The 19,881-nt window shown below is 42.5% G+C and overlaps 1 protein-coding gene across 2 annotated transcripts in view; it reads left to right on the top strand.

Annotated features, from left to right (window-relative positions):
- Positions 1–11,594, top strand: part of RUNX2 (RUNX family transcription factor 2) — a 161,795-nt gene extending 150,201 nt beyond the window's left edge. For both annotated transcript variants that reach the window (XM_042803343.1, XM_042803342.1), the window contains one exon: positions 10,683–11,594. In XM_042803343.1, coding sequence (XP_042659277.1) covers positions 10,683–11,365 — 683 coding nt within the window. In that variant the 3' untranslated portion in view covers positions 11,366–11,594. The remainder of the gene's footprint in view (positions 1–10,682) is intronic.
- The last annotated feature ends 8,287 nt before the right edge of the window (positions 11,595–19,881 follow it).

Here is a 19,881-nt window from a genome sequence, read left to right as displayed (position 1 = left end):
AACATGACCCCGAAGAGAGACCATCCCTCCCCCAAACCCAGAGCCACTGGGTAAACATTAACTCAGAGTGAGAAGTGGCTGAATCACTCCTTCCCGCCCTACCGAGGTGTCTCCCTTCACCCGGTGATCATCCAAGCCCACCCTGCACAGCCCGAAATATCAGACAGGAGTTGGTGCCTGTGGTGATCAAAGGACATGGACTTAGATGGAGAGACAAGAGTGCCTCTGTTTGTGAAGGGCTGATGTGTTTGTTTGCTCTCTGAGTGGGAGAGCATCTCCTCCAGCTAGTTATTCAAGAGGACATGCTGTGGGAAGGGTGGGTAGGTGAAGGGATGAGGGACTGGGGAGGTCCTAGTGCAGTTCTTCCATTCTAGTCACCTGCATCATACTTCTAATTCTCTGACTGCTGGTACACAGCTGATAAGGGTGTTGTGCCATATTCAGTTTATGGTAAAGCAAGAGCCTGGGTTCATGAAATCTCTGCCCCAAGAATCAGTGAAGCAACAGCAAATTTGGGAGAAGGGATAGAAAAAAGTCCAGCTGTCTCAGTTGTCCAACCATTGACAGCTCAGGATTCAACTGTAGGGTGAAAAGATCTGGATCATATCCTTAGATCTATTAAGTTCATAAACTACGGGTGTTAAAGTAAAGCATGGGGAAGACCTGGGATCCAAGTGGTGGTGACCACTGACTGGAGTGGTGAGTATGTGTCATGAACATTTGGGTGGCTACTGGCTTGTGTAATCAAACTGGATGTAGGGGAAGGCTGAGTTCACTGTTGCAAGCACAGGTCTGGGTTTCATTTCAAGTCTGCTGCAGATTTCCTAACTGGGTCACCGTGCCAGTCTGTAACACAGAAATGATATGTTCCTCCTTCACTGAGCTTTCACAGGGATCAAGGCTTGAAGGTTTCAAAACTGGTTGAAGATCTCCAAGAAAAAAGGCTGTGTAGGAAAGAGCATATGCTATGGATCTCTTTATATATGCTACATTACCAAAAGCACTGTATTTATGTATTTCAAAACTGGGCACAGAGTTACATTTTCATTCCCCAGTACAAAGGCAAATGCATTCCAAACAAAGCAATGTTGTTTCAACAAAGCAAGGGTTGAAATCTCTCCAGGGCTTCATTCTGTCTCATTTAGATCGGGCATAAGATCTTAAAGCAGAGTTTAGTGGTCGGCCGATCATGTTCCTCTGGGAAATGACAGAGTGGTAATTCAAAAAGGGTAGTGAAGTACAGCATTGTCTTGGTCTGCAGGACTGTTCTTCAATAAAACCAGCGGCTCACCCAGCTTACAGGAGAACATTTTGTTCCAAAGGAGCTGTGGCTCTTCATTAAACAAAAGAATTCACCTCCGGCTAGAGTTGGGTGTAAAATGAAAATGTTATTGGAGACAAAATGTCTTTGTGAAGACAGCATTTCCATGATGCCTGCCATGATTGTCTAGGCATATCTAGCAGTTGAAATGAAAGTTAGGAAGAAAGGTACATGTCTAGAGCACAGACTCCACATGTGTTAAAAACATCATTCAGGCTTGGGAGGTGGTTTCAGTTCAGGCCAGGTGCTCTGAGGAGAGGGTAAGCAGCCTGGGTCCTGCCTGGCCATGGGCTGGCCCTCACCTGTTTTGCAGTGAGGACCCAGATTTGACCATGAGTGAGTCAAATCTTTCGGGATTTTCCCAAAAGTCTTTCCTTCGAGTAAACAAGTTCCCCCACATCTGACACAAGAGATTGGGAAAGAATCCCAGGGTATCTAAATACAAAAAATTATGAGATATGCCTCCTCCCCTCCAACTCTCCTGACACACTCAGGAAAGTTCACAAACAGAAAAGATGCCGTAAGGTCATTCAGGGAAATAATTCATGTCCAGACAGGCATAACTCAGGTGTTCAGATATGGCTGTCTCCTACTGGATTAACTCTGTAGGAAAGATATAGCCTATGCGGTTCCTCAGTGTATGAAGATGAGAAAAAACACCTCAGGCTGTACAGTTTCAGGGGATTTTCGTTACAAGATAATTTTCCTAAAAATGGCACTATCCCTCTGGGGATGAAACATACTGGCAAATATATGAAAATTTAATGAATTCCATAAGTTAGTTCCTACTTTTCTTGCATAGTTAAGGCACAATTATTCCCTTGTCATCTTCAGATCACCTAGGGGCTCTTTATTGTACAGCCAATGTGTCCACCTTTAGCCTGATGAGCAGGTTTTGGCCTGCAGACTCTTAGGCAGTGCAACAGCCAAGCTAATCTTGCAGAGACACTATCTTGAACTGCATCTAATCATGGCCTCCTACTCAGCTGCTCCCTCTTTCACCCAAACATTGCTTACCAAGGAGGATCAACAGCATTGGTTGTGCTCAGGATGGGACAAGAGACTTCACACACTTTTTCCTCATGTCTTGAATTTAAGTACTGAGTTTCCAGAGCTTGAGAAATGGTACATCATAAGGATCACTGGACCATAGTTCTGCTATGGTATAAAATTTTTATGCTGGCTATGAGGCGTAACAGAAGCCTTGTGCTGGGGCAGTCAGATGGCAAATATCCAGGAAAAGATATAGGCATTGTGTTTCAGTGGGAAACACTGCTGTGACAAGCCACTGAGGGGGACAGTCCCATGTGAGGCATAACATGGCACGGGTTCAGGGTAACTCAGCCTGGATGTAGTTTGTTTCATTAATCAACCCAAGAAGAGCCATGTGGTGTAGGTAACAAAGGCTTATCCACTGCTGACTGAACAATATCCTTGTTGGACACTCTGTAGGAACCTGAAATCTCATTGACTCATGTGTACCGAATTTTCAGACTTGACTCACTGGCTACTAAAACCATAAGATTGCATGGTGTGTCTCATATTTTTCCTGGAAAAAAAAGATCAGGTTAATATAACTACATTTGGTCAATGAACATCTGAATCTGTTTTGAAATCTCCAGAGCATATATGCAAAGAAATTAAGCTAAACTCAGATCAGCAAAGAAAAAACCCAAAACGTCTGGAACTTCAGGATTTGTTTCTATAATGTTCATTGTTGCCTCAGACTTTGTGTTAAAGGCAAAAAACACACATCCTTTGTCTTCTCTTTTTTATCTCTTAGTTTCTACTGAATTTCATATGATCACAGGCTTATTCTAGGGCCATGTGTGGCAGGAAGTGCTATTGAGAAAGGTATAGAGTAGATACACAGGTGGTTTCAGAGAAAATGCTATCTGGCTAATTAGTATCAAAAATCTGCAGTGTAAATGGAAAAACTTCCTCACACAATGTAAAACTAACCTGAGAAACTCATTGCTCTAGGAGTTAATTGAAACTAAAACCTTGCCAAAGGACAAGAAAAAAATAAAAGAATAAGAAAATGAAAAAAGAAAAAGAAAAAAGAAAAAGGAAAAAAAATAATTTAAAACTAGATGGGATGTTTACAAGACTAATAAGAACACAACAAGGACATTTGAAAACACAATAGTACTTATTAAGGAAAGAAAACAAGACTCAGAAGAATTAAATGTGTTGGAAAGGCTATCTTCTTCAAGACAGGAAAAACCTTTTGGTGTAGCTAATGGCCAGATTCAAAGAGGTAATTAAGAACCAGCTCTGCTTTCAGGTGTAGTCTATACAGTTGCAGTCCATTTGGAGCCTGATCTTAAATCAAATTTGTTGGCTTGCATTGTATAAAAGGTGATTATAGACAGTGGGAACATCTGACGTGGACCAAAAACCTGATTCATTAATGGAATGTCAAGAAGATTTTCTGCAGCAGATGATGGCACAACTGTTAGTGAAGACATTTTGATAGCTTCCTTTCAGGCAGCATTTGCTTACCATTGACAGAGGCAAAACACAAGACAAAATGGACAAAGTGGTCTGATCAATTATAACATTTTCTTGTTACCGTTTCTTTTTGGCTATCTGGAAGCAGTTGTCAGTCTTACTTTAGTTTCAGAGGACTTAAATACTCTCTCCAGCCATTTCTCCATCCTCAGTAAATTTCTGGGAAGGGGAGCACATGTGGGTGAAGAAGAGATGTCCTTGTGTGGCTATGGGGAGGGCTGGGCTGGTAGTCTACTTAAACACAACAGATATTCCTGCTGTGCCTTATTTCTGTGCTACAAACGGGAGGGAATAAAGGTTTTCCCAATTTAGGAAGATGTATTAATAAAGAGGTAGGGTAAATGAGCCGTCAGATGCATTGGCAATGTCAGTGGATGGGAAAGATGGCCAGGCCTTTGGTCCTGGCTCCATTGTGGATTTCTGTCCAAGCATTTAATTTTTCATGTATTTCAGTTGGGCCCCCATAAAGTACAACCAGTGTGAGACTCGTTTGTGCAGTGCTTTGAGCACAGCGGGAAAAATGTGTTAGGCAATGAATATTGTCATGAAGAATTGCCTGCCGCCCAACAACATTACCTCTCCAAAGTGCCTACCTCCTCTTTTCCCGTTCCCTCTCCATGATGAGATGTCAGAGCATCCTCAGGGACTCTTCTTTTTTAGAAAATAACAGGAGCTGCAGAGTACTTCAAAAAGTCTGGTTTTGTCCCGTAGGTGTCAAAGAAGGACCTCAGGTTCTTGGAAAATCTGGTCCCAAGTGAGTGTAAAAATGCACATTTTGTCAGGAAGTGAATAAAATCATACTGAAATTAAGCCAGGGACAAAGATGAAAAAGCAGATGGCCCATGACAAACTGTGAGAACAAATTTGTTCACATGACATGGGAATAAGTATGTACTCATAACAGACTATTACTCAAGATATTTTGAAAGAGCACAACTCCACAGGAGTCATAATGTGATTAGTCACATAAAGCACAGCCCAGCTAGGCCTGATGTATTGTACCTGAAAGAAGAGAAACAGACCCCAAAACAGACCACAGTTGAAAAAAATAAAATAATAATAATAAAAAAAAAAATTCCGAAGAGATGCAAAGTTTATGAAGTCAGAAAAACTCGTAAGCTAATTAAAATCTGTAGAGTAGCTCATGGATTGTTATTAGGCTGTTTAAAAAGAAAGAGCCCAGAGGAAGCAACCTTGCTGAAGTGTCTCAACCTGTAGGTTTTTATTTTGACAGCATGGAGAAAAAGTTGGGGTATTTTTGGTGAAACATCTTGGACTCTGGGACAGGCTTTGCCATGTGCCCCATTACAACATGGTTCTGGTAAACTACAGTTATTTCCAAAATCCTTTTTTTTTTTTTTTTTTTTTTTTTTAATTGTGGGAGTGACGAATGAGATTGAGCTTGAAAACCAGAGGAATAGAGCTGATTTTGAACACTGTGATCTACTAATATGTTTTTTCAAATTAATGTTTCATACAAAACTCCTGAGCTTGAGTGGACATATTTAATTACATGAAACCACTTCTATTATTAAAGATTGCAGTATCTTGATATATACAATATTTTGGGACATTTTCTTGTATGCAGAGAGGAGTGGATTCCTAGGATATAAATGTGATATGCTTTATCTAAAAAATAAGAAACAATAAGCTTGCCTAATGCTTTTATGAATTTTCTATGCATTTTCAAGCTGCTGGCCCCAAAGCAAGTGAGTTTTCAGAGCTAGTCTGGATTCATACCAAAAAAAAAAAATGATGCTAGACACAATATCCAGAACTCAATTCAGTTTCTGAAATCACACATGTGCAAACAACAATCCTGGAGTGCTCATACTGATGTTTTTGTTCAGGCTTATTCTAATGTAATGTCCGGTAGCCTCTTTACCCAATGCTGTAATTTAATCCCTTCTAAACTTGATTCACAGCTGGAAACCTTTCTAAACTTGCCTGCAGACCAGCAGTGGGAAGCAATGCCACTCTGCATCTGAATCCAACCTGAGCAGCACAGGAGGGATGGCTTCAGATTCAAATTCCAAAGACGGACTTTGTGCAAAAGCAGTACCGCCCTCGCTTACGCAAATGTTGCTATTGGACTTTCATTTACCACAAGTTGTTAGGACTTCAGTTTCACTTCTTACCAGAAAGAGGAGGCAGGCATATATTTAGACTTTCTTGGGAAGCAGCTGCAAAATGAAGTGGGTGTGCGTGCACGCACTCGGTCTCACAGGCACACACACAGACACTTCTAGTTTTAGAGCAACTTCATAAATCTGAGCAGAAAGGACAGTGCACAAAGTCCTCCTGCGGGTTACTGTTTTGTCGACGGGACTACATTACTCATTTCAACATCTTAATATCCCTATCATTTAAGTGGGTTGTTTGTTCAGTGCTGACTCACTTGAAAGATTATCACCTTCTGAACCACCATCTCATTTCTTGATGCACTCTAGGGGCCTAAGTCTCTACTCTCTTGCACCTTAAACTTTATCTCCAGGCTTTTATGCCTTCCACAGGAATACAGAGGCAGCACTACCCATCTGCTATTCTGTTTTGATAGGAAATTACTTGCTACATCTACATACAAAGTGAGGAATCCAGCTCACCTGACTTCAGTCATTTGGAAGTTAGTCAGCCCATCTAAGGTAGTTGACTTAGTCCTACAAAAAGTTCTGGAAGGGAGGGACACTCCAGAGCATGATCCTCCTACCCTTCTTGGAGACCTGATAGCTTGTGATGGCTTGTCCCCAGAGGTGTTTTTATCTCTGCTGGAGCCATGATGGTTGCCTTGCACTAGATGCCAGCTAAACAGCTAATGTTAGACGAGCTGAACCCCATGCAGTGTGCTAGCCAGTAGAAAGTCATACCCCTGTTTTCCCCTCAAAGTTTCTCCTTCACAGACCTTTCCCTAGTTAGCTGACAAAAGACTAAGAAATCAGAGTTTGCAGCAATTTGGCTGCAAGGCAGATAAAATCAGTAGTCAAACAAAAGCAACTAAGATAGCCAAGACTGCCTGAAAAGTTAAATGCATGCTCTTCTCATACAGATGAATGCATTTAAAATAACTTTAGTTTCCCCATTCTCACAGGGCATCCCATTAATCTTTTGGTAACATCCATCATCATGGGCAGGAGAAGTACCAGGAAATCCTCTCCTGAAGGTTCTCCTCTGCTCTCTTTCATTACTGTATCACCTGGCTTATTAACAGTCCCGTGAGATTTTAACATCCCAAGGTACTCTCAGAAGTGACAGTGTGGAAATATTCCCTATTACTTGCAAATAGGTAACACAAAGATGTACAACTGATTTCTCTTTGCAAGATCCATAGTGGATCAGGAGCGTAGTGAATGTCAGGCATCCATTGTTTCTAAGCTGGGCACCCATTTTATTTTTATGTACCTGGTATAGGCATTGTCTTTTGAAATGTAGGCATTTTCAGTTCATGGCACCCACTTCTGAGTTAGTTACCCTACATTATTCCCAGCAAAGAGGTGAGGACAAATATTTCTCATTCTAGAAATAAAGAGGTGATGCGAGACTTATTTAATCCACTTACTGTGAAGAAAGGTTGGGGAATTAGATAAGATGTAGACATATATACTGTAGACTGTTAGAGCTAAAGGTAATCTGAATTCCTTCTCAGTAAACCAGTGCTCCTGAAAGATGAGTCCAAGCTCCCTGTCTATACACTCAGTAGAAAGAAGTAAGTGACTCTGAGGCTGTTCAGGGAGACATAGCCTATGTGTCTAATCCTTACTTTTGGGGGCTTTCCCTCTATATACAACATAGAAAATGCAGGTGCTTTTATGGAATTACTTCAGTAGGCACTTTCTGAGTCCTGGATTAACTTCCCAAACTGGTGAAATAACTTTTCTTCTAAACTACAAGCCTGCATTGAACAGTCTTTGTATGTGGGAGTATGCTATAGTACCTACCCACCTTCTGTAGACTGGGTGTACTGGAGGATGTTAAATGACCATGTACATGTATGTTCTTATGTTTAGGGAAGGCCACTGTACTTATTTGAGCACCTTGTCTTCAATGTCTCTCTTCTTTGCAAGCATCTGTCCAACCCCACTTAGGTACAGCTCTGCCTAGATGCAGATCTAACACCCTCAGGAACGAGCATGCACATCGATGCTCCAGTTAAGAAGACTCTGTCTCTGCTGGGGCTGTACATAAAAAAGAAAAAAAAAAAAAAAAAAAAAAAAAAAAGCACTAGAGTTGCATCATTCAGATAAAACAAACAAAGTTAGAGAGGAAGCAAATAAACAGATTCATCCTGTTGTGTATGATAAGCAACTGTAACAGTTTGCCTCATGCCTCATCATGTTTAGGATTTCTATATTCTTGGGTTTTCTTAAATATGCCCTAGCAATCTTGTCCATGGAGAAAAAATTATTGACCCTAGCTGGGATACTACAGCTGCTTTGAGCCGGGGCTGTGACTAGACATTCCCCAGAGGTTCCCTCCAACCTCAGCGATGCTGTGATTCTGCAGTTTTCATCCTCAGTTTGGGTCTTCGATATTGAGCAGCTGGGTCCGACCCCGTCCAGACAAGCAGTGGCTCTGGGTGCACAGACTGCATGATGTCAGCTGTGCACATACCCGGTCGTTGATCTGAGCGGTGCAACAGCTTCCACATGTCCTGAATATGCTGGGCTCCCTGCGCGGGTACTCAGATGCCCATGTGGAATTTCTTAGATGGAAGTATGGGAGCTGGATCAAGCTGAGCAAGATGTGTTTAAAAGACTGCATGGCATAAATAAATCTTAAGGGGGGATTAGGGGGATGACAAAGTTGTGGCTTCTGATAAGGAAGCCATGCTGTTTGGAAAGATTGCAGATAAAAAGAAGAGCCTTTGGTGACCAGATTTTTGTCTCTTTTTGTCTGTATTAGTTACTACTCCTTGTATTTTAACCCCAATTACTCTTTAACCATTTAAGGATCCTTTGTGACAGTTATTTGCCACAGTGCTAAAGCAGGTTACCTCAAGGTTTGTCAAGTTTCCTCTGCTCTCCAGTGTATGGAAAAACTTTACACTTAATTTGGTTTATTTGGCCAGTGTGGACAGGGATTAGCCATGCTATATATGGACCATAAACACTGTTCTGGTTAACACTACAGTTGAGCCAAACCTGAACCTTTCATCTTACCCTTTGCAAACTTTGGTGGTTTGGATGGAAATGGAACCTGTGTTTGAACTGTGCTTTATTTTTGTTTTTGTTTTGAAAAATCAAAGACCAATCAATAGCGCTCTGGAAACACAGCATGCAGCATCCTCAGTCCACCTCTAGTGAACAAGGATCGAGCGCCTGTGTAGGCAGGGACTCGGTGTTGGGAAGAAAGCCAATACACAAAGGAAGGAAACTGTTTCAAGGAACCTGCAGTATTTTTCCATAAAAATCTCAGGGACATAAGAGTGTGCTGGATTTTGTGTCATAATCCCCTCCAGCCAACATGTGTGTTTGGTTAGGGAAAACATGGTGGTCCCATGTAGGACAAAGATGGACTTCTCTTGGCTGCATGTCCTATTGGTTTGGTGTTAGGAATGATGGGGAAAAGCCTTCATTTGCTTTTGACTCACAGTTTCAGTTTGCTATCTGGAATACCAAACCAGTCTGTAATGAAAATGGATTTCTCACATCAGATTTTTTAGATGCCAGAAATAATAATAGTATTGTGTTAACACCTCAGTACTTGGCTTTCTCTAAGTTGTCTTAACCTAGATAAATCTATTAATTTGTGTCTTTGATTCTACAGCAGTGCCTTAAAATTTGCACTTAATTGCAGCAGAAGTAATTTTAAAATCCATCTGTCTTACACTAACCATTCCTGTCGCATCTCACCACCTTCTGTATAATGTGTTTCCAATACTAAAATAAAGATCTACAGTGTGGTATAGTAATTCCACTTATGGAGATCTTTGAGGCTGTTGAAAGGCTAACATTTCCTATTAGATTTCTGGCTTTTGGAATTATGGCAAAAATAGGATCATCCTTACCATACAGTATTTGCCATCTTGGAACAGTGGGTAGAGCACCTTGGACCATAGCGTGGCTTTCCAAGTCTTTGCATATCCCCCAGAGGCTGCTCTATCTTCCTAGACTGTGTTTGTTGGACTCAGTCCAAGCAAGTATATTTCTAATCACTTTAGTGGACATTGGATGAGGTCCATTGAACTGCTTGCAAGATGGTATAGGTGTTAAGTAGGGACACCCAGTGTCAACAATTTCTTTCTGTCTCTTCTTTGTTGATATTCATAGCTGAAACTGCTAAATATCTGCAGGCAGGGATCTATATCTAAGTTTAATTGTGTGAACTGTCATGCTTCCACACAAAAAATAAAATTATCGAAGAGTTTAAGACATCAACTAGTTCTTACTGTTTCTGGTGTTGACCTGTCCATTCAAAACAGAATGCTGAAAACTGGGACCCTCATGAAGCAGCAGTTAGCTTTGGCTCTGGCAGCAGCCATCCAGCCCTCACATCTCCATGGGAGATCTGAGTCAGTTAGGACATTACCATCGTTCCATGACTGGCCACGAAAACACAGTAGGTAATTCACCAGCTAATGCATACCTATGAGACATCAAACAGAGAAATGTTAAGGCCTGTCCACAGGCTTTGTGAAGAATAAGAGTAGGATAAGTTAGATTTATAATGTTAAGTTGCATGTTTACCTACAGTAGGCTCTTGTCTTTGTTCTTTTCTAATTGGCTTACAGAGAGTATCACTAACAGCTGATGAAATTCCCCCTTTCACCAAAAAGGCCTAGTCCCACTGAAGTGACAGCAAGCAACAGCCTATGTATGTAAGTACATGTGCTCATGATGTGTCTTCCTTGCAGACTCAGACCCTTGCACACCTGATGCTCCACCTGCTGCCACTTCACCACCAACCTCTGAAGAACCTGGACCTTTCACAGCTCCAGCATCACCCTCCTCTTCCTCTGACACTGGTACTGCATCATTTTCACCACCGTTACCTGCCTGTGTTGCAGCCTTACATCCCAAACCTCCTCCTATTCCACCATCAACATCAGCTTCTGCTGCCACTGTTCACCCTGGACCCCCTTCTCTTCCCGCACCACCAACCTCTGCTCCATCCCTGCACCCTGGACTTTATTTGCCAGTAGTCCCACCTGGCAGTGCCACCCACCTCATCAACTGGCTGCCCTTCCTCGCTTCTGCAACACTTGCCACCATTCGAGGGAAGGAGGAAGACCAGCCACCCATAAGATCGGGCTCTCTGGAAGGCATGAAGCGCTGCAGCAGCACCCCCCCACACCCTTCCCATGACGGAAATCCCCTGGCAGCACCTATGGGAGACAGGGCTCCCGGGGCTGCTTCCTCACCGCCGGCTGCCCACGCCATGCCCCCAAGCTCGGAGCAGGCGTCGGTGAATGTGAGCGACATCCTGGCAGAGCTGCGGACGATGAACGGCCATCTCTCCATCATCGCCCGAGCCCTGACGCAGCTGGCATCGTCTCTGGCACCACAGCAGGACACGCGTGGCACCCCACCTCCTTAGTGCGGGGCTCTGCACCTGCTCACCTGGCTGGTAGGGGCTGGTGTTTGCAGGGGGCAGGAGGTTGGGTGGAGGAAAGAGACCCTACCCAAACCTGCCCATACTGTCTGTGCCAGTTAGCTGTGTTCTCTGACACTGACCACGTCTCCCCAGTGGGTTTTTCTGTTTGTTTGTTTATCTGCTCCTTGTAAATGGCTGCATATATTAAAAAATAGTTTTGTGGTCTTGTTAATAAAATTGTTTATATTTCTTGCATTCCTTTCAGATGTGCTCGCTCCCCTCCTCTCACCCATTAACCACATGAGCACTGGTAGGAATTGGTGAGGTCTTGCACAGAGAATGAGGGGAATCTGAAATGGTGAGAAGTTACCCACGATAAAATGCTCGAGGAGGTGACAAAACCCCTCAGAGCAACATAGGGATACACAGACAGGAAAGAACACAATAAAACTCTGAAAATTTTTCCGATTTCTCTCCATCCACACTGCATGGCACGGCTGTGTTGAAGTTGGAGCTCTTCCCAGTTCACTAAATCTCAGGGGTAATTGTAATTACTGACGTAGGTATGGGCTGTGATAAATTGTTCTAAATACAATGCAGGGTAGTTGTCTAAGCAGTACTTGGTCTGAACAAATACCAAACTGCCTCATCCACCTCTTGTCCTCTGAGGGAGTGTGAACTGAAGGCTCCTAGATGAAGTGTATCCGTTTTGCTTGCCAGTGGTGCCTGGGGTTCTTCAAGGGCATAAATGGGCCAAGTTAATTTACAGCAATTAGCCAGGCACACGCGGATAGATCCCGACATTTCACCATCTTTTCCCTATTGCCAAGCTGCAGCGACTTGACTAAAGGTGGCACCGAAGGTGTGAAACCTCAAACAATCCACTTTGTGGGTGGGGAAAGAGCTCTTGGACATGAATGCAGGACTCACCCCTCTGAGATGTGTGACCTGAGGAGCTGCTGGTAAGGTCCCCTCAGAGGCTTCCTGGCCTGGCAGAGGCACCAGAGCTGGGAGCCGAAGGTTGGGATGTCCTTGACGCTCTGGAAAAGCCCCAGAAAAGAGGACTCGCAGCTCTTGTAGAGCCATTTTGTGCATGTTAGCCACAGCCTGCCCATAGAGCAAATAACCATCAGTCAAAATAAGATATTTTTCCAAAGGTGGGACAAGCATGGGGCCAGTGGGGGCTGAGCCAGTCTACATGGCTCCTCTGCCTTTCATCCCAATGAATTAAAATGAAACAAATGCTTGTGGCAAACAGGAGAAAATAAAGGCCTCTGTGAAGTTGAGTATGATATCGCCTTAATTTAGCCATGCAGCCCTCAGATATCAGGATCTGAGGCCATCTCTAGGAAAAACCCAGACAAACAGACAGATCACTAGATAAGATTAAAGAGGAAGTATTCTGTCTATTTGCAAATATTTCTGTTACAGATGAAGCTAAGCCACAAAGACTGAATGAATATACAAACTTCCCCAAAGCTCAGGTGTATTTGAATTTGAGGTTTTGGTTACTGTATATATATTTACATATAAACCTATCCATATTTTTGAGTCTGTGCCTGAAAGACAAAGTAATTGTCCTGTTCAATCATGTTTTTTTTCTAGGGATGATCAGATTTTTTTTCATCTGATGTGTTTAACAAAAAAGGTAAAAATAAAGACATTTCATAGATGGCCTGCACTACCTCTTAGTTTCATGTGTTTCAACAAAAGGAGATTAAAGGAGTGTCTTAAAAATATTTTGGTCATTGTAGTTTCCATAGACTTAAAAATTCAGAGTAAAGAAAAGTTTATCAGTTTTCCCCCTTTCATTGCAAAATATGGGACAGAAAAGAAAGGGGAAGCCCTATGGTTAAAAAAAAATAATAAATAAAAGGAATATTTTTAATTTTTGCCCATCTTTCCCTCTTTCTATTTAACATGGTAGTAAATAAACAGCATATTCTCCCACTCTTGATAGTTTTAGTTGATTTATCTTGTTTTTGAATAGTAACCTTTCATGGCTTAATATTGATGGAAATCTCAGAGGAGTTGAGCAAGACACACAGCTGTATTCCTCTGTATAGATAACTTCAGAAAATCCTACTGTGCAGTTGCTTATACTTTATCAACCAAGGTTAGAGCTGGCTTCATTTAGCTGTCTAAGGGATTTGGGAACAGTTTACACGGCATGCAAATCCAGAAAAATCCTGGAAAAGTTGCCTATAACATTAGATATTCAGCTGTGAAGGTAATGCTCTTCTTTCTCAAAGATGCCACGAATGTGATCCAGCTGGCAGGGAGGGAAAAGCGCTATTCCTGAGCCTCTTCCTAAAGAAACGAGATTTCTGTGGTCCCACAGCCAAAGATATTAGATGCTAAACACCCCTGCAGTCTAGACTCCAAGCTGTCTGGTCCTGCAGCATCCTGACAACAAATCAGGACCAGAGCCTGTAGCCAGAACTAGCAACTTTCAGATTTACTTGGTAACCACTGGCTCTCACATGGGCGCAGCAACTGGCTCCGGAGCTGACAAGACAGACAGAGGCTGTCTGTGGGTAGGGTCTGGCCGAAGTGAGCACGTCAGTCCCGACCAACCTGAGCCAGCCTGAGCCTAGCCAAGGCTCTGCTACTGCCGCGGCCACAGGGTCCACTTCTGCAAATTCTCATGCATGGTGTGTGCACAGCCCATGCTGAGCTCTGTTAGCAGTGCCTGAGCCAGCGGGTTAAAACCCAGCTCAGGTATGTCTAGGCAGCCGTGGCATTAATGGGCTTCACTGCTATGCAAAGAGGGATCCTGCCCATGGGCATCTCATTCATTAACGTGCATTATTGTCTACACAGTGCATTCAGTAGACTCACGTCCCTTAGGAATTATTTTACTCATTCAATTTAATTGAACCACTTAAGCACTGCAAGAATCAAGTGACTGCTCTGACTGCATCACTTCTATGGCAAGACGGCTTCATCTGCCCTCAGCTTTTGTTTGCTCTTCCTGGCTTTCATCTTCAACCTTCCAAATCTGACTGCCGCTTTCTGATTGCTTATTATTCACATTGCTGAGCCGCTGCTGCACACATGGTACTCTGACAGCCGAAAGTTGGAGTACAGCTCACAAACAAAAGTCTTCTAAAGCATCTGAAGCCGGCAGCAGAGCAGCTGAAGAAGGACAGAAACCCCAGTGCAGCTGGCATCATCCCTGCACCATGTCCCCACAGTCTCCCAGCACCTGCAGAGATGGCATGTCCTGGCTACTCTTATGCAACAGTCTCATAACCCATGGCAAACAGTTCAAAAGACTTTATTCTCTAAATTATTCATTTTGATTCAGTTCAGAAAGCGAGGGGCTGAAAGTTATAATGTCTTGATGCATGTTCAAAGTCTTGTGTAGAAATAACTTCATGGGCTTACATTCCAGTGGCTGTTAAATTATTAAAACCCTTGTGCTGGCCTTTTCTCTCCTGGGACATCTTCAGTCTCTCATTCTTCCTCCTCTTCTACAGATCTGTTATTTGTGAAGGCAGCAATTTATAGGGCAAGATTCATCTTATAATTGATAGATGTTTCTTCGGTTTTCTACTAAAAAAAACTGAAACACCCTGGATGAGCGAAATTTAAAGGCTAGAGGCTAGGTTGTTATTCTTAGAGTCAGCATGCATGATCATCACAACCCCTTCTGACTCCATCATCGAAATCCTAAACACACTGATCTCATGTTTCACAGCTGCTTTATAAACAAATATTTGAGGGTGGGTTTCGAGTCACCACACCTTAATGATCTAAAACTTGGTTTTGTAGGTTCCTCTACAGCCATGGGGAGGCAAGGACTTTCAGCGCGTGATTCATACTAGCCAAAGTAGTGTATTTAAAATAATTAGGAAGGCATTTGACTTTCACAGTGTCCCTTCCTCTCCTCTGACTACAGACAACTAGTTTAAGCCAGATGCTTGACTTCTAGATGGCTGGAGGTACATTAAACGAATACTCTGTTTGGTAATGGCAGTTCATTTCAAACTGGTGAAGCATCAATAGATCACCTTTATCTGAGCCTTGATAGATGTGTGAGGAGCTACAAGAGGGGAAGTGGAAGCTCAGGAGAATAGGATTGACAGTAAAACTGGAAACCCCTGCAAAATATCCAGCTCCAGCCCCACACTGGGAGTTATCCTGTGCCAGGAGAGCACCCAGAGGGACCCTCAGGTCATTCCCTTCTCCCAGAGATTTAACTTTTCAGGATGTGCAACTGGAAGCTAAACAATTTCTTGAGATTTGAGTGATGTACTCAGTGTCTGCTACTCCAGCAGGAATTATTTAAGGAGGCACCAGGCTGTACAATATTGTATTAGACTGCAACTCAAGAAGGTGGGAGAAATCACAGGTTTACCCAGGAGGAATAGGAAGCCGGGTGTTTTTTTGCTTTGTTTTCTCTAGCGCACATTGTTCTTCCAGTATTTGTACACACATTCACTGTAACAACACTCAAATCCCCCAGTAAAAATAATTTATAAAGAAGCATTGCTAGGGATTGCATTCCTTCGCATTAGCCCAGCTGCAAGCTGGCAGCCCGCAGAGCCTGGGAGTGAGCTTCCTCCTACAGACAAGATGGTTATTCAGCATAGCTCTGTCTGGGAAGCATAAAGCAGGTACCCTCTGCCAGATGCCCCTGTGGACACCCATCTCTACCCACAAAGCCATATGGCTTATGTGCCTCCAGCTTCCTCCCAGACCTTTCACTACAGCATTTGCAGAGTTCTTTGGGTTTCTGTTCAATTTATTTCAGACTGTGAGCAATTAACCAGGACACCTGTGTCAGGATATTGGTTGCACCCATAACCACAGGGCTATATCCTGAGTCCGCAGCTGCCAGCTTGGTGAGAGATGCTTTTTGGATGTCATGGGGCAGAAGATACTACACCACCAGTGTGGGCAATGATTCCCTGTGACCACGGCTGTCCCTGTCCCCGGGCACAGCAGTCGGGCTGATGCATGGCTGTGCTTGGGAGGGGGTAACTCTGAGTCACCCTGCCAGAGACCAAAGCCACATACTTCACACCCATCCCATGGGCTGGGGAATCCTCTGCTCACATAACCCACAGGATGCAAAAGAAATACAGACTCTGTCAGGCCCCAGCTGGGTTTGGAGGCCACTGTGTCAGAGAAACACCGAGGCAGGCAGCACTACTCCCACATTGCACAGGAGCTGAATGAGCCTGAACATAGGGGCTTCCCCAGCCCGTGGCTGACCTGGGAGAGTCACAACTCCACATGTGAGTTAAAAGGTGCAGTATTTTGCTCAGATGCTTCTGGTCATCTCCTGCATAGAATTTTCTCTTTTACAGACACTGAAGCTCTGTTCTCGACTTAGCCATGAAGAGTTATGCTGTAAGATGTGATGCAATTAGTGCTGGTCTTAAAGGAAATAAAGGTTACATACTCTGGGACAGGTTTTCAGATGGTGTGGATGGATGAGACTCTGTCCTTTCTCCTAGGTGTACCAGGACCACTGCACTGAGCAATGCTGGATGTCTGCTCCTCCGTAACCCAGATCCCCAGATCACTCTCTGCCCCCATTTGTTTTACACCTAAGTTGTACATTTTCAGAGCAAGGACTATGCTTTTGTTCTGTCATCGTGAAAAGTTCAGCATGGAAGTGGAATTTAAACACTGTAACAGCCCAAGTAATTATTAATAGCAAGTAATATCATGAAACCGAAATCTTCTCAACTAAGAGGAATTCAGTAACGTAGAAGTTGAAGACAGAAAATCACACCACAACCTCTTGCTGGGTTTTTCTGCAGACTCTCTCTCTAAAATAGGCTGGGCAGAAAACGTAACTTCTCACTACTGCTTTTGCTTGTGGAAGCGGTTCCCAGACACTTGCTATACATTGTATAATGTCAACATCTGATTTGATTCACATTGTTCCCATCTACTACTCAGTCTGGATTTCCCATTTATCATGAACTTTGGCTGAAATCTCATTTTATTCAGAGACAGATCTTATTGGAACAGCCTTCATGAAGAGCTTTACTGCTTATAACTGTCATTCAAAACATATTTTGAACAGAAAAAAGTGGATTTCTGCCAGCTGAAGCACTTGGTGATTCATGGTGATGGCAACAAATTGTTTTTGTCACAAACCAAAAATAAGACGCCCCTGAAAAAAGTCTGAAAAATACCAAAGACTATTTCTTAATATTTATTTTAATAAGATATTTAAACCATGCCAGTAGTTCAAGTATTAATTGAAGCATTTTGTTTCCTCTGCATTGCTACTTTATCCATTTCCTCAAATTCTTTTTGCAGTGTTTATTTGGGGTATTTATTTTTAGTATTTATTTCTTCTCCTTGTCAGCAGAATCAAAACATCAGATACTTATGTGGCTCTGATAGAATACACTGAATTCTTAGGTTAACTTGGCTATCTGTGGGCTAAAATCTAAACTCCACAGTTTTTTCCATACTCTCCAAAGTAGTGAAAGTGTTGGTGACACCAGTCCAGTGTCCCACAGTCCATAATATATGTCACCAGTGAAGTGGTATATGCCTCTAGTCCCTAACCTTGATTAGAAAGGGAACTCAAAGACCTTTAGGTGATATAAATTTCCATGGGACTTTGAGCTTTGATTGACCAGCCAGAGCAATTTGATATGTTCCAGATGGGACCTGACTCTATGTGTTTTAGTAAATGGTGGTAGATGTTGGACTTTTCAAGCCATGCCAACCGACATGTGATAAAAGCTTCCAGGGGCTTATTCATTCCTTCCGTATAAAATAAGGTAATTTGCACATTTTATGTTAATTCTATATTGACTATCACTCTTAAGAGGTAAGGATGTCATTATTTTTTAAACACACAGGGCTTTACTTGATCAGACTCATTTGTTTCCTCTGATGGAAGAAAAGGGCCTGAGGTAGAGAGAAGTTAAGAGCTGACTACGAGGTTTTAACTGAAGTAGTGGGATGAATGTGAGCCAAGGAAAATTTAGGCTGCACATCAGGAAAATTTTCCTAACAACGAGGTCTATTACTAAGTGGAATGGTCCCCCCAGGGAAAAGGGGGAAGCTGACTAGACAAAGCAATGAAGAACACATTGTAGGGAGCAACCTTTAAACAGTTGGGGAATGGACCAAGTGACCTAAGTGCATTTTCCATCTCTAATTTCTGTGACTCAACCATTACAAGGGTACACTGTAGAGTATATGACTGCTCTGCCACATCAGTACTGTTTTGGGAAGACTTCCTACAAATCCAGTCTTCAGGATGCAAAAGACACCAGTGCTCTGACCTCCAGACATCTTTGCTGGGTCCTACCAGGCGTAGGTGGCACTTGCTGGGACCTTCGGCTACCTATGGCACTCACCAGGAACCACAGTGTGCGTGAATTCAGGTCATTTTTGACTGGACCTTTTTCATTCTTCAGCTTTGTTTTTATTTGTATTTTTTTCCTGAGTTCTTCCTCTTGTTTAACAAAGCTTTTCGTGCTCAGAAACCACTAAGCTGATATCACACTTTGCTCTAAGAGAATTAGTTTAAGTTTTCTTGGCCACAGCTTTACAGGCAAACTCAAGCTACACAGAAACCTGACACAGAGGTGGGTTTTCTCAGCATGTGGTGATGACCATGTGACAGTTAACACATTAGCAGACACCGAGGATCAAACCAGGAGACTTTAGAGCAAAAACCTGAACTTAAGATGCCAAAACAGCTTACAGTGTAACTGTCATGTACTCATTTTCCCTACTGAATTGCACTGGACAAGCCAAAGAATAGTTGCATACTATCAGTGGTTTTACTTCAGTCAAAGCAAATATGACTCCCCAGTAATGAGGAAAAGTTATTATTCTGATTCTCGAGTCCTATATATTTAAACATTGGAGCCTTCTGATAGACTTTTTCAAAAGTTTTTTATAAATCTCCTCTAAAAAAGTTGATTCACTGACAGCCAAAAAATTCTGCAAGATGGGCCAGTTTCATCACATTTCTCAAGGAAAGTTCACCTAAAATTTTGAAGTGATCATACTCCAAATGCCATCTTTTGACTTTTTTTAAAGAAACATCATGGATTTTTTTTTTTTATTAAAATCAGGAGGTTTTTTTTTCACATTTTAACTAATTAAAATAGAACAAAACCCACTCTTGCTATAACTTGGAGAAGTGATTTTTTTTTTCTTCTTAGGAAAATGGTTTAATATGCCCAACTACAGTGAATGTTGTATCTGAGTATTTTTGCCCCCTTTAAAAGAAAAAAAATGAAGTTCAAAATATCAACATTTCCATAGAAGATAAAAACACATCCCTCTTCGGCTTATTTATTGTCTGAGCCGGAACTGGTTGAAAATATAGGTAAGATAATGAAGGGCCTTTCTTGCTGTGCCTGTGCTGGAAAGCCTGTATTTATTCTTTGTTTAACTTTGGCCCTGAAAACACATGTTTTGAAAAAATAATAGGTATGTTATAGGACAAATCTAGTGTACCATGAATGAAGCTGGAGGAGCTGTGTAAATTTCTGACACAGATTTCATTTGTGCAAGCTGGA

Source organism: Tyto alba, unplaced genomic scaffold (assembly GCF_018691265.1).
Source record: "Tyto alba isolate M040663 unplaced genomic scaffold, T.alba_DEE_v4.0 Super-Scaffold_40, whole genome shotgun sequence".
Lineage (NCBI taxonomy): Eukaryota > Metazoa > Chordata > Aves > Strigiformes > Tytonidae > Tyto > Tyto alba.
The sequence above is the reverse complement of the archived record's forward strand: the minus strand, read 5'-3'. Positions and strand labels throughout refer to the sequence as shown.